Genomic DNA, 14,298 nt, shown 5'->3' on the forward strand with positions numbered 1-14,298 from the left:
GGATTCAATCTTAAAAATACATAACTTTAGTCGTAATATAGTAGTTGTCAAGTGGGTTCAAATAAAATATTTAAATTTATGCATCTTTAATCGTAATTTATACATATATACAATATTATTTTTTGATGAAGTGAGTTCATCTGAATCCACTTGCCACCATATGCGTCTGCCATTGAATAACATGAATTTATTATTTTAGTTTCTTATGCGGAGTATGAGATATAATAACTGACACATTATAACCAGAGGCGGACCCACCGATTATAGCTCGATGGTGGTGAAAATAGTGTAATACTGTATATATATATATATATATATATATATATATATATATATATATATATATATATATATATATATATATATATATATATATATATATATATATACACACACACACACACACACACACACACACACAAGCAGTTGACACCCTGAACACTAAAAGTCTTTAGGAGACACTGGTTTAACAGAATTATGCGCCCCCATCGTGTAAAATTCTGGTCCGCCTCTGATAACCTATTAAATGATACTCTTTTCTTTAATTTTTCACTCGATGTTGGATATCTATATCGAGAACCTAAGGAATTCGAATACGTCACAAGTGCTTCTTAGCAAGACTTTTTTATTCTCAAGACTTAAATCCAATACATCTGATTAAAAATAAAAGAGATATTTTATCTATTCTACCATAATCCTTGATACTCATTAAATTATAGTAATTTTTTTTTTAATTTATTTTTCTTTTTTAATTATATTAATTAATATACGTTGGTTAAAAATTGGAATAATTGTTTGTAGGGAAGTACGTGAGTTGCTTTATTCGTGACTCACTTACCGCGTATCGTACGTTTGCCCTAACTTGAGGTTGTCCTTTAACCAACACAACTTTTGTACAAAAAGCTAAAATAATTAGCGGACTCGCACATGAACGCGCGTAGAAGTACGCACTTGCAAGCTGCACACGCGCTGAGAACGAGCGTCGTCGATGTTCCCATACGTTGAGCTGTCAACACTAAAGTCTAAAACTCTGAAATTTCACTATTTCCAATTTAACCCTTAAGAAATACTTGAATTTTTTAATGGAGTAATAGAGTTATAGAGACAAAGAGCAAAGATTTAAAATTTATGACTTCGGGATTTGAAATCTTTTAAATTATTAGATTTTAAATTAATAATTTTTATATATTCAATAATATTTTTTAGACAAATATGTAGGTTTGACCAAAATTATTAGGTTCGGCCGGACCGTAGCTTCTATTCTCCCTCAGCCATGAGTAGAGAGATTTTATCCATCTCATCATATTCATTAATGGTTTTGTTTTGATGTTATTATATTTTTAAAAATAATAGAAGAATAATACTCCCTTCGGTCCATAATAAGTGACCATTTTACTTTTTATTTTGATCCAAAATAAGTGTCCATTTACATAATCAAGAAGGAATTAATTTTGTGTTCCAACATTTGCCATTATTTACATATTCCAATGTGTCAAGGTAACAATTAATTAAGTGAATATATCTTTTTTCTCTCTAGGAGTTTGTATTTCTTTAATGGGTGTGCCAAAGGTAAAATGCTCAGTTATTGTGGACCGGAGGGAGTATTAAAGTAATTAGTAATTGAGAAGTTAGTTTAACAATAAGAATATCATACCATAATTTATAATTCAAATAATTTAATGAATTTAAATTCTCTAAATTTACAAAAATTTATGAAAATGGAATGACTCTACTAGAATTAATCAAATATTCAGAGAATTATTTTAAACAAGAAAAGGGCTCTTTGGAAATTACAATCTCAGAAATCTCTTTAATCTTACGCTAGATTCGTGCATCCCTAAATCTGGATTATATATGATTCAAAGAAGCAAAATAAATGTGTTGTGATCAAGTCTAGATAAAATTATACTATAGTAGTAATTAAATACCCAGGTATGGATATATTTTGATTTGGTTCTTATGTATCTGGTTAAGCACATTTAACCTTCAATTAATTAAAATGTGTATTTTCATCCTTCTAATATGAAATTTTCACAAATTAACGAATTATTAACTATTAAATTGATTAAATACCCATGTGGTATGTTAATTTGTGTCGTTACTCTATGTCAGTTTAAGGGTGAAATTCAAAAATAGCCACATTTATAAGTGGTAATTGAAAATATCAATAGTTTCAAAAATAATCGAAATTTAGCAACTTTTCATGTAAAGATAAATCTGAACGAAAACATTGTTCAAAATCCGGAAAATATTCCAGCATAATATACTTGAGTTCGAAACTTTTACATGTGAACTTCCAGCATAATATACTGGAGTTCCAGCATAATATGCTGGAACTCCTTACACATGTGCTCCAATTTCCAGTATATTATACTGAAATTTTTCGTGTGTTGAAGTTCCAGTATAATTTGCTGGAAGTTCATACACAAGTATACCAATCTCTAATATATTATGCTGGAACTTTCCGTATGCTGGAAGTTCATACACAAGTGTACCAATCTCTAATATATTATGCCTTTCCGTATGCTGGAAGTTCATACACACGTGCACCAATCTCCAATATATTATGCTGGAACATTCCGTGTTGCAGTAAAATAGTGGCTATTTTTCAATGACTTTGCAAACGCTAGCTATTTTTCAATTACCAGTCCGAAAACTGGCTAGCCCGTGCTATTTTCACCGAATGGTAATATAGTTCTAATAAAAAAATCTAAATGTGACTTATGTTCTATGTAAAGAACCAAAAACACATATTTTACTAAATTCATGGTAATATATGTACAATGAATTATCACAAGGACCAAAATTAGAATTCATCAATAATCGAGGGATCAAAAGTGAAATTATCCCTATATAATATTTACCTTGGAATGTTTGTTCTTCTAATTAACAAGAAAAATTTAAGAGACAACCATCAAAGTGTTTCAACTGAGTTAACTACAAGGAACAAATGTTCCAAGAAATAAGCCTCCGCATTACTGTGAAATTGGAAGTGTATGGCCAGCGAAATTGACGTAACTGGTAAAGTTGCTGCCATATGACCACAAGGTCATAAGTTCGAGCCATGAAAACAGTCTCTTGCAGTAATGCAGGATAAGACTGCATACAATAGATCCTTATGGCCCGACTCTTTCCCGGACCCCGCGCATAACGAGAGCTTAGTGCACCATACTGTCCTTTTTATGGCCAGCCATATTTTCTGCTTAAGAATTTTGAAGGAAAAACCATCCAAGAGTATCCAATTGCATATTATAAAAGCTACAAGCTTGCAACCATCATTTCTAGAGCTTAAATCTCACACTAGTTAGAGTCGGCTATATGAAAATTAAAAGAGAACCACAGAATATATACCAGAAAATAGATTGTACCATTTTAAAATTGAGGAGCAAAGCTCATGATTATCTCATATTGTCTCTGTTCAACATGCTTGGAACATACAAAAGATACACATTTTAAGCTTATTTATTTTGACAACAGAAGCACAACAACACACAAGTTATATATCTAGAATTCACCATGCCTGTAAGCAGGATCAAGATCCAGAATCAGTTCAGGTTTGTCTCCAGAGTATAACTCTATTCAAAGTTTCTGAGCATTTTGATACATTTTTTATTATCATAGAGTGTTTTACCCTTAAAATTTTAGCTGGTATAGTAAATGAAAGGATATGCTGGGAAACCAACCAGCATTAACCATGTCCTATGAATCTCAGGAATCATAAGAAGAAAAGCTGATATACCCGAGTATAATTAGGAGGTATGCTTTCAGCAGAATTGAGTCTCCACAGCAAACAAAGATAGGTAATTGGTGGCATTCAAAATGCACGGCCTAATGATGGTAGTCTCCCTTCTTTTTCCTTTGTAATTCTCCGCTGCTTTCGCTTCTTCCCAATTCTTGGATCCTTTACACTCCTGGTGAAGGGGTTCCCTTCTTCTGGAATACTAAATTCAGCAGGGTTTCGGTTAAGGCTGCAAATGTTACTTTCGTTGACTGGCAATATAGCTCTAGCATTACTCATGCCCTCCAAGTCAAAGAATTTTGAAGCATTATGATCCTGCAGTGGAAGCACCCGAGAACTTGATGTGCCAGGGATTCTGTTTTGCTCATCCTTCTCAGGATAAGAATGTCGAGTCATGCTTAGAAGTCCATTTGAAGACACAAATCTCTCCGATTTGCTTCCACTACATCGAGAAGGTGCATGAGATTTTCTTGATTTCTCTTGTCCTGGAGACTTGAAAGATATTTGATCTGTAAACTCAGCTTATTAGAGTTTGCTTCATTTGCGCACGGAATGATGGTGAACCAATTAATGTACAGGAAGTGAAGATAAAAATATTCTAAGAAAGTTAAAAAAAAGAAAGAAAGATCTTGAGCTCTAACCTGCGTAATAACCACCAGCGTGTACCCCGGTAGACTCCTTCAACTGATGATGTGATAAATATGACCCGTTGAGAATACTCTGCTTACCATCCACATGAAACCTCGGGTGATAACTGCACGGAGAAAAAGGTTTCTCCCGGAGCTTGTTTGCATCCAGATTGAAAGGAGGAGTTGATGGTGGCATCCTTCGATCCATAAGGCTGAGTAACTGCATAGCTGGGATTGCCTCGTTATTATAAGGATCTAAAGACGCCATACTTTTCACGTTCAAATTGGCATTGCCTCCTGATTTGGGTAAAAGAAGATGAGGCTCATTCTGCATTCTCACATCACCACTCTTTATGTCGCTGATAGTCCTCCCTTTCTGAATCATTTTGTCATTTGGCTGACCAATGGATTTCTGTGCAATTCCATGTCCTAACGGTGTGTTCTGCACAGTTGAAAACCATATAGGGTTTGCTTCTTCACCATGCTGAAAACCGGATCTGATATGCATGGCATGCATATCAGAACCTTGCCCTCCACTAGATAATTCTTGTTGAGTTTGTGGAAAAGTACCAAACAGTTTGACCGGCAGTCTTTCAACCTGGGCCATCCCGACATGGTTCCTCTTAACATGAGAGAATTGGAGGGAGCTTCCTCTGCTTGCTCCAACATCAGTCTTTGTATTCGTATTAGCTGGATGGAAACTAATTATACCAGGACGTGACCATGTCACTGCTTCGCTCTCACGTATCTCAGTATGCGGCCTTGCAATACCATCAGTTCTTTCAATCACGCATTTGGTTTTGGTCTCAGTAAGACCCCTCTCGTACTGGTTCTTCGCCATTAGCTCCACAATTTCCATTGGTATATCATCTGACAACCCTCGTTCTAAAGCCTTCTCAGAGTGTTGATTCCTCTGATGCTTAATTACATCTGAGCGCTCTAGAAATTCATTAAGATTTTCTTTGTTATACCGGTGAGGCATTTCCTGCAAAGGCAAATCTCTGTGACTTCTCTGACTACAAGCAGTTACCTTAAGTTTGTGCTAATAAGTTGCATTGACTTACTCTACAACATTCATGAAACACCACAAAAATAGAACAAGAAGACGCATATAGAGAAGTATTAAGCATGATCAACCGGTAACTTCAGTATTGTTTAAGAACATAAAAAGAAATAAAAAGAAAAGCGAGACGTGGCTGTCTAAAGTGAATATCATTTCTTCTTACCTTTTTTACGTTTGATGTTCTTTCATCAAATTCTCAGTCTTCTAAGATACCAAGAACAAGTTTTCGAGACAGAAGCCTGTCAACCTCGCTCAATCCCATTTGGCAGATCAAAATAATCAATCCGATATGTAGGGCATAGTCTTCTTTTGCCAAATAAAAGACTTATGTCTTTCTACAATATGGATATCAAGTCTATTTAAGATATCATTGCTAGTTTATTAACAATATTTTCGCTTTTCCATCATATAAATCTGAATGAAGTAGCATTGAATTTGAACGCAATGACAAATTTCTCTGCAGGCAGTCGCATGTAAAGAAAAACTATAATCGAGAACTACAAAAAGCATCAGCTTTACTTTATAGCCTGAGCAACCAAAGAAAAGCAATATTTTCCATTTGATATAGATCCTTGGAAATAATGGAGGGGAGGGGGAGGAAACTAAATCATTGCAAACAAAAGGGAGGCTCAAGTAAAACACAGAAATAAACCAGTACCATTATATCGGGAACATGAAGGTTCCCCTTCTGAAGAAGAATTGGAGAGTTTTGAATTTCTTGCCACATTGATGATGGCTGGGAAATTCCCTGGTTGAGGTCATATATCATTCCTTTCCTTGAAGATTGACCTGATTTAGGCGCATTTGACTGTTCGACAAGCGTATTATCTTTCCCTCGAGGATCGCTACTCTTATTGCCCTTCTGCAGAATGAATGGCCAGTTTGTCATATTTCTGCTTTGGGTAATATCATTCTCAGCATGTTTGTCAGAATATCTGAAGCTGTTCAAAGACAGGTCTAGCCTTACTTTGTCAGATAATTCATGCGTTGGCTGAGAGGTCACCATTTCCATATCAGTTGTCACAGGCACGAGATTTTTCCTCCTGGTTGAACTTTCCCCCGGGAAATTATTGTCGTCCGGATGCATAAGAGTTGGCGGAACACGTCCAACTTCAGGAAACTTATTCCTGTTCCAACACAAATCAGAGTCTCTGTCTGTTCCTACCAATGACTGATAACTACTCCTTAAATGAGCTTCAAATTTCCCACCCCTTTGCGCAGAATGAACGAAGCTATTCACAGCACCATATCCCTTTGAACCACAATCTTCCATGGTTGTATCCTGCCAGGGCATTTCAGGAGAATATCCATCGACAGGTCGAAGCTGCTTGTTTTTCTTTTTATTTATAACGTTTCTATGCTTAATCCGCAGATTTTTGGTGCCACTCGGTATACCTTCTCCATCAGATTCCTTCTCATTTGAACGTGAATCATCAATTTCATGAAAGGACCTGACCCTTTTAGCCACGTTACATTGTATGCTCATCTCCGACAGATTGCTGTCATCTTCTTGAGACAATTTCCTCTTCTTCTGAAATGATCCCTTATCCTTAGGAGCACCAACTGTATCCAGCTCAGAAGGCACAGAGAGCGTCGTACTCGATGAATTACGCTCTGCTTTGGCATGCCTAGTCTCCAAATTGACTTGTCCACCCAATATATCAGTCAACAGACGCACCTTTCGAGTTTTCCGACGCGGTAGATCATTTGGAATATGATTATACAAATCACACTGTCTTTTTTCAGCCAAAAATATGTCACTTCTTGAAGATGTTTCATCATAATCTCTCAATTCAAGGGAAGGTAGCCTAGTTAGTTTCGTCTTGCTAGTTTCAAGAGCTTTACTGTTGCGACCTGGTACATCAGACCCCTTGAAAGCCATTGAGGCTTTGCTCTGTCCATCATTTGGAGAATCCATTGCTTTTTCTGGACTAATATCAGCACTTATGTGGAGATTTCCATGAGAAACAACTTTACCCGCTGACAGGGTTGAGTCAGAGATTGCAATTCGTATTCTGTTGTTTGAGAGATTAGCAGCTGTTTTGGAAACCAAAAGAGCTCCGGTTAATTAACAATTGACGATCAATTAACACATATCCAAAAAATAATGCTATTGGATTACCTGGGCTCTTTGTATCTATTTCTTGACCTGAGTGTTCTTTAGATATTGCTACCTCAATAGTTGGACATCCCATCACATTTCTAACATTTCTTGAACCAGTTCTGTTGCCTGAAAAGCAATATGGATTATAAACACGTAGGCAAAAAAGATTATCATTCCAAATGAACAAATATACCCAAAATATGAACTACAACAAACAACAACTACAACAAAATATGAACTATGTAAATGAATTATTAAAGAATATACCAGTTGTGATAGCTTTGTCTTCAACTACAGTGCACCTTCCTTTGTTCGGTTTACATAAGAAGTCATAGCCACTACTGGTATTGGGAGAGTCATCGATAATAGCTTTGTTTCTGTCACTTTTTTGTGAAGTTAACTCATGCTTTGTCTCTGGCAATACATTTGCCATAGCACTAGTAGAAGCCGTGTTTGCAGATATCAATCTACTTCTGCAGCTAGAAGAAAGGATCCCACTCTCTTCTCCTGCACTTTCTGCACCGATCTCGTGAATGCAATTTTTGCATCGCCACCACCTAAATTTGGGAACATCTAGAGGAGGAAGCTGCTCCTCAGAAGTAGTACTGCAGTCACTGGTTGATGCAAAAGGTGAACAAATTTTCCTGTCCCTTTTTCTCATCTCAGCAACATATCCACTGTAGTCAGCATGAGAAATGTAGTCAAGAAGATATCCACCGAAACAGACCAGACGATAGAAATCATACAATAAGGCACAGAGAACATAGGAGTTGGCTAAAAAGACTTGGCAACATAAACTCATTGAAAGACAATATCCCAAGTGATTGTTTGGTTTTACTCAATCCCGAGCTTGTGAAAGCTGCTAACCACGATGAAATAGTTCAACATACAATACAGTTAATGTGACACGTGCCACTGCATGATTCATCCAACTTTAAATTTCGAACATATTAGTAAAACCAGATATAGATCTTCGCAAAACTTTCCACACTATCCGATGTGTATGAGTGCACATTTATCAACCATGGATAGTAAGGGTATTTCACAAGCTTTTCCGTCACTTTTCTATGCAAAAGGAAGAAAAGGGAACTCACATGAATCCCGAGTATAGCAGTGTTCTATTTTATTGAACCAATATCTGCTATCAGATGCTTTGTCTATTTGTCTATACCATAAGGGAGTATCCATAAGATGACCATCAATATGCAAGACAAAATAATCGGCTTCTAAATCAAGTCAACAACAAAGATAGCATAACGGAAAGGTAAAACAGAAACTTAAATAAGCAAACATAACAAGACAAACTGCACAGATTAGAGGCTCACCGTATTGAAAAATGTTGACACTTCTCTTCCTCTTTCTTCGGCATAGGAATATCAAGGTCTATAGATATTGATTCAATTTGTATGACTGATCCCAAGGATTTCGACACAGAAGTATTGATGTCAATTGCTTGAGAAGTTTCTTCCACTGCTATGATACTTTTCTCCATGTAAAAGGGAGAACAACTAAAAGGCTAAAAAAAGAAAAATCAGGTCAGATACTCAAAGAGAAAGTACTTCAAACAGCTACGATTATTTAGACGAAGATATTTATCAGGTAGACAAAATGTATTTTGCCTTTTGCATCTGCACTACTGAAATACATATGTGTCTTTATGTGTTTGTGTACACTTAAAAGATTGGAACTTTATCATCAAATCATGCTTAAGGTACTTAAATAAGGAGCATACATGCAACAACTCAAGCTAGATACCACAAAAATCTTAGTTCATAAAAACCAACAGGCAATGCCAGATAATAATACTAAGAGTTTAACTACTATATCAGGTCACCAAAAAATAACTATACGTCACTCGATAAAAAAGAAGAAGTAGCAAGATGGAAAATAAGGTAAGTTACCTACTACCACAGGTTAAAATACACCAATAATATAAACATTATTTGTACTGTTAGTGTATATAACTTAAATTGCAGCATAATTACCATGTCGAATATCCATGACATAACACCATTTAGGGAATAACACACTGCAATTTCTAATTGAACACATGCTAGAAACCCTAATCTAAAGGACATCAAAATTCAATCTTTTGCCATCAACCATTTTAAAATCAACATGCATTATAAGAATACATATAACAAGGTCAATTATTTATGGTCATTCTAGGGTTTGTGCAAAATGCCAGAATTAATCATACTTCACTACCCATTTATAGACTTAAATTAAAAAGCTAAAAAGAGAAAAACTTTATCATCAGTTCCACAGTTCACATAAAACTATACATAAATCTAACAAATTAATCATGCTTAAAAAATCAAAATTAGGGTTTTGCTAATACCCAATTATCTCGATAATCTAAGCATAAACCTAAAAGCAAATCGAAAGCTACAACCTTAATAAACACAGTAAAAGAAGACGAGGAAAATAAATAAGCCAACCAAATAAACAAAAAGGAAAAAAAAAGAACTAAAATACTTAAAACGTACGGGATTCATTTCATGTCCAAAGAATCAGCTAAAAAATCGCGTAAAAAACAAAACCCAGATATCAACTCACCTTAAATAAAAAACCCAATAATCAGAAACTAAAGAAAATTTAAAAAAAACTTACCTTTATCCTATATCGAAAGCTCAGATCAGAAAAAACCCAGAATAATTTTTTTCCACGGCTGATAATAAAGCGACTATCTTTGTAAAGAAGAAACTGAAACGAAGCCAATTGTACAATTTTCTTGAAATAATTTTTAGAAAAATGAGAAGAATTGAGAGTGCGAAATGAAAGAGAAACCCTTTTTAGGTTTATTTTTGCTTTGAGATGAAGCTGTAGAGAGAGAATAGGAAAGAAGAGTGAGTGTTGAGGTTTTTTTAAAGTTTTTAACCTTTTATCTAAATCTGATTCTTGAAATTTGCATGTGTACAGACAGAGGAGAGTGAAAGAGACTGACCAATTGGAATGTGACAACTATGCTATATTTTTTGAAACCCTAGTAAAAATTAGTCCGACGCGTGTGGTATACGCGCCGGGAGTGAAGGTAGGGTTACTGCGTGGGTATCCTTGTCTGAGGACAGATGCCACGCACTTAGGGGTGATATGAGTGATCCGTGTTGACGCGGCCACGTTGGCGCGTGGTTACGAACCACCTTTTTTTTTTTTTTTTGGGGGGGGGGGGGGGGGGGGTTAAAATGGGGTGGGGTGGAGGGGGGGGGTGGTGGTGTGGGGTGGGGCGGGGGGGTGTAAAAAGGGTGGATAACCCTAATCTTGAATAGAGGGGAACAACTTGTTGAAAACGTAAGGCACAAAATAGAACTTGGCAATGGTGGGGCCCAATACAAAAAATAAAAATTAAAAAAAAAAAGCATTTGATTAGGGTTTTGGGTAACTTTTTTATTTTTATCTTAACTTTAAATTAATATTCCGACAGCATAAAATATTTTTTTATATTATCATGCTTATCAAAAGATATTTATAGGTAAGCTCTTATAAAATATTAAATTTATAATTTTTAAATAAGATAGACTGTTTGCTATAACATGTAAAAATGACATGATAAGTAAAAAATTATTAAACCGATGGTGTATATAATTTATAATAGTTTTTTTTTCTTGTTATGATACTCTTATCACGTATTTTCGTGAATATTCGATTTTGACCATGTTTATTTTATGCATGCAAGAGATTTGCGTCTAAAAATGTGATGCATGCACCATACTAAAGATCAAGGAAAAACAAAATTTCGTGTAATTAACAACGATTAAGATTTTTAATTTAGTTTGTATAAAGTATAAATTTTTATAATATTGTGAGTTGACTTATTACGACAGAATACTATTCATATCAAGGTTGATATATATTAACCTATAAATTCAAGTACAACCAGTTAAATTTTATTAAAATATATAAAAAAAAAATATCGTGTCAGTATACTTCTTCAGAATATATAAAATAGCTAATCTACCTTACGTCGAGCAAGAGTTTGCTTCCTTTCTCTAACAGGGTCAAAACTGATTTATATCCGTTCTCTAACTCGTCTTTGTTTTGCTCCATTTCCGAGCTCCTCGATCACGAGGTCCGGGTTATACAAGGGAGCCACTAATTATATAAACCAACAAATAGATTATTGAAAGATCGATAGGTAGATCATAACACATTTAAAAACAACAACAACAACAACAACAACGACCCGGTATAATCCTACAAGTGGGGTCTGGGGAGGGTAATATGTACGCAGATCTTACCCCTAACCCGAAAGATAGAGAGGCTGTTTCCAGAAGACCATCGGCTCAAAAAAGCAACAGGAGACGATTATTAGTACCATAAAAATGCATAATAAAATAACAGCTTTATAAGAGATATGAAATACAGAATACGAAATACGAAATAGATAGCTGGTATAGTAAAACACATTTAAAAAATGATGTTTAATAAAATGGTATAGATTTTCAAATTGTAAAATATCATTCATGTAACTTAGCGAATGTAATTACAATGTTTATATACATTAACTGCCGCCTTGACTTACTTTTTTTTGGTAGTAACTATACCTATAACTATAAATTTATCTCTATCGTTATAGATTCTCTATAATAATAATTGCTATTTGGGATTGAAACATAGTTATTATTATTTTTGTTTATTCTAGATCGTATATAATAATGTCTTTTATATTATTACTTAAGTTTCCACATTAGATAAGTAACCATTTTTCACGAAAAAGAATCAGATTCTAAACTATTCATTCATTTTAGGAAAGGTGAGGGAGTTCATCCAACTATTCTTACAGCCTTATCAGTATATATAATAGGGACGGATCTAGAATTTTAATTTTCTGGATTCAGAATTGGGGTTTTAATCACTAAAGCACTTATCACGGGATTTGAGTTATGGTTTCATAATTCAGCAATTCTAGCGGGTCTTATAGAGATAAATTCCAATCTAGAATAAAAATTATGAATTCAAATGAACCCACACATATACCAGTGGCGAAGTCACATGGTTACAAGGGTGATCAGTTGACTATCTTTCATCGAAAATTATATTGTATATATGTAAAATATTACGTTTTAGAGGTATATAACACATATTGAATACTTTTGTCAGAATTTTTTTTTTCACTTCTTTCAAATTTAAATACCCTTGGAAAAATCCTTAGCTTCGCCACTGAGATATACTATTAGGTCCGCCCTTGTAAACTGTATGTACATGCTCTTTCTTTTTATTTGAAGTAACATTTTGTCTTGCAATAATTCTTAGGGTATTATCACTTTTAGCCCGTGCCAGAAATTATTTATATTTGGTAGCCGAAAAAGTATTTAAAATTTGTATAATTTTGGTATATAACATACAAAATGTATATATATACAAAAAAATATACAAAATTTATATATTTTTTCAACTATTTTTTTTACAACGGCTATACAATGTCATTTCTCCTAATTCTTTCTTAGAATATGAATACTAGAAACATATAATTTTGATATTTGCATTATTCTTTGCAAAACAATCTATTCAGTCGACCACCCATTTTATTTACCTTCTCACTAGGTCCCAATAAATCATAAATGATTCTTATGGTACTCTTCCTGTACAAGAAAGCTAAACGAATGATTTTTCTAAATAATTATGCTCCACAACAAAAGTACTTTGTCCTATGTATTACCATGAAAAAACAACGATGACAGAAAACTAATAATACTATTGAGTATTCTGTTTCCTTCACTTTTACATATGTTGCATGGAATAGTAAGTATTAGTTTATTTTTAATTAGGTCTTAGGTTTGAACCGTGAGAATATAATTTTCCTTGTGAGAGAGCGTTTTAGTCCTCTTCTCCTAATGTAGAATTCGGTGCACTAAGCTTCTACTATGCGCAGAGTTCAGAAAAGAGCCGGACCATAAGGGTACAGAGCTCCCACTATGCGCGATGTTCGAAAAAGGGCCAGACCACAAGGGTATATTATACGTAGTCTTACCCTGCATTTATGCAAGAGGCTGTTTTCACGGTCCGTGACCTCCTGATTCACATGGCAGCAACTTTATCAAAGGCTACCCTTCACATTTATAAAGTAAAATATAAAAAATTAGAACATATTAAACCCACTCTCTTTCTTCAAAAAGTGAGATAATCCTTGAAAATACTTCTTAATTATTAGATCCCGATAAGTTCTCGAAATGTAATTTTTAAAACGTCTGTTGCAAATATATCATACCAAGAAAATTATTACAAATATAGCTTATTCCGAGTTCTCTCTATCATACACTAATTTTGGACACCCTTATGTAATAAATTGCCCATTAACTTGCACATGATCATACACTAATTTTGGAAAAATTCAAAAATAATAGGCAACTGAATATTTCCACTTATTCAGTCCAAGTTTCAACCATTAAGATGTATTGTCTTCTACGTAAAATTTTCACCTTTTCCAAAATACGTCTCCATTCAAGTTATTTGAATACACAAAAAACTACTAATAAACGTGTACCGTTTTCTTCTTCTTCGTCTTCTTTTTTATAATAATAGAGAAATTTCAAAGGGTTAGCCAATCTAAGATTAATCTACAGATTCTACTAAGTATTTGGAAGTGAAATCAATCGAGGTTTGAGAGAGATCATAACATTGGATAGAGAGAGGTGTATCTGTAATTGAAAGAGAAAAATGATTGTATTCCATTAAAGTGTATGTAGAAGTGTTATATACTAGTACACTAGGGGTGTCGCCACACCATTTGCATGCATCCGGGCGACTTGAGTCGCCTAAAATT

General features: G+C 34.5%; 1 protein-coding gene across 1 annotated transcript; it reads right to left on the bottom strand.

Moving 5' to 3' along the window:
* Positions 1-3,503: 3,503 nt before the first annotated feature.
* Positions 3,504-10,377, bottom strand: LOC107811396 (protein EMBRYONIC FLOWER 1-like). Its single transcript, XM_016636319.2, has 7 exons — positions 10,149-10,377; positions 8,861-9,051; positions 7,803-8,212; positions 7,554-7,661; positions 6,090-7,468; positions 4,381-5,353; positions 3,504-4,248 (listed from the first exon to the last, which is right to left on the bottom strand). Exons 2-7 carry the CDS (start codon positions 9,025-9,027, stop codon positions 3,815-3,817), a joined length of 3,471 nt encoding a protein of 1,156 aa, XP_016491805.2. The 5' UTR covers positions 9,028-9,051; positions 10,149-10,377; the 3' UTR covers positions 3,504-3,814.
* Between the last annotated feature and the right edge of the window lie 3,921 nt (positions 10,378-14,298).

The sequence above is a fragment of the Nicotiana tabacum genome, chromosome 22 (assembly GCF_000715075.1).
Source record: "Nicotiana tabacum cultivar K326 chromosome 22, ASM71507v2, whole genome shotgun sequence".
Lineage (NCBI taxonomy): Eukaryota > Viridiplantae > Streptophyta > Magnoliopsida > Solanales > Solanaceae > Nicotiana > Nicotiana tabacum.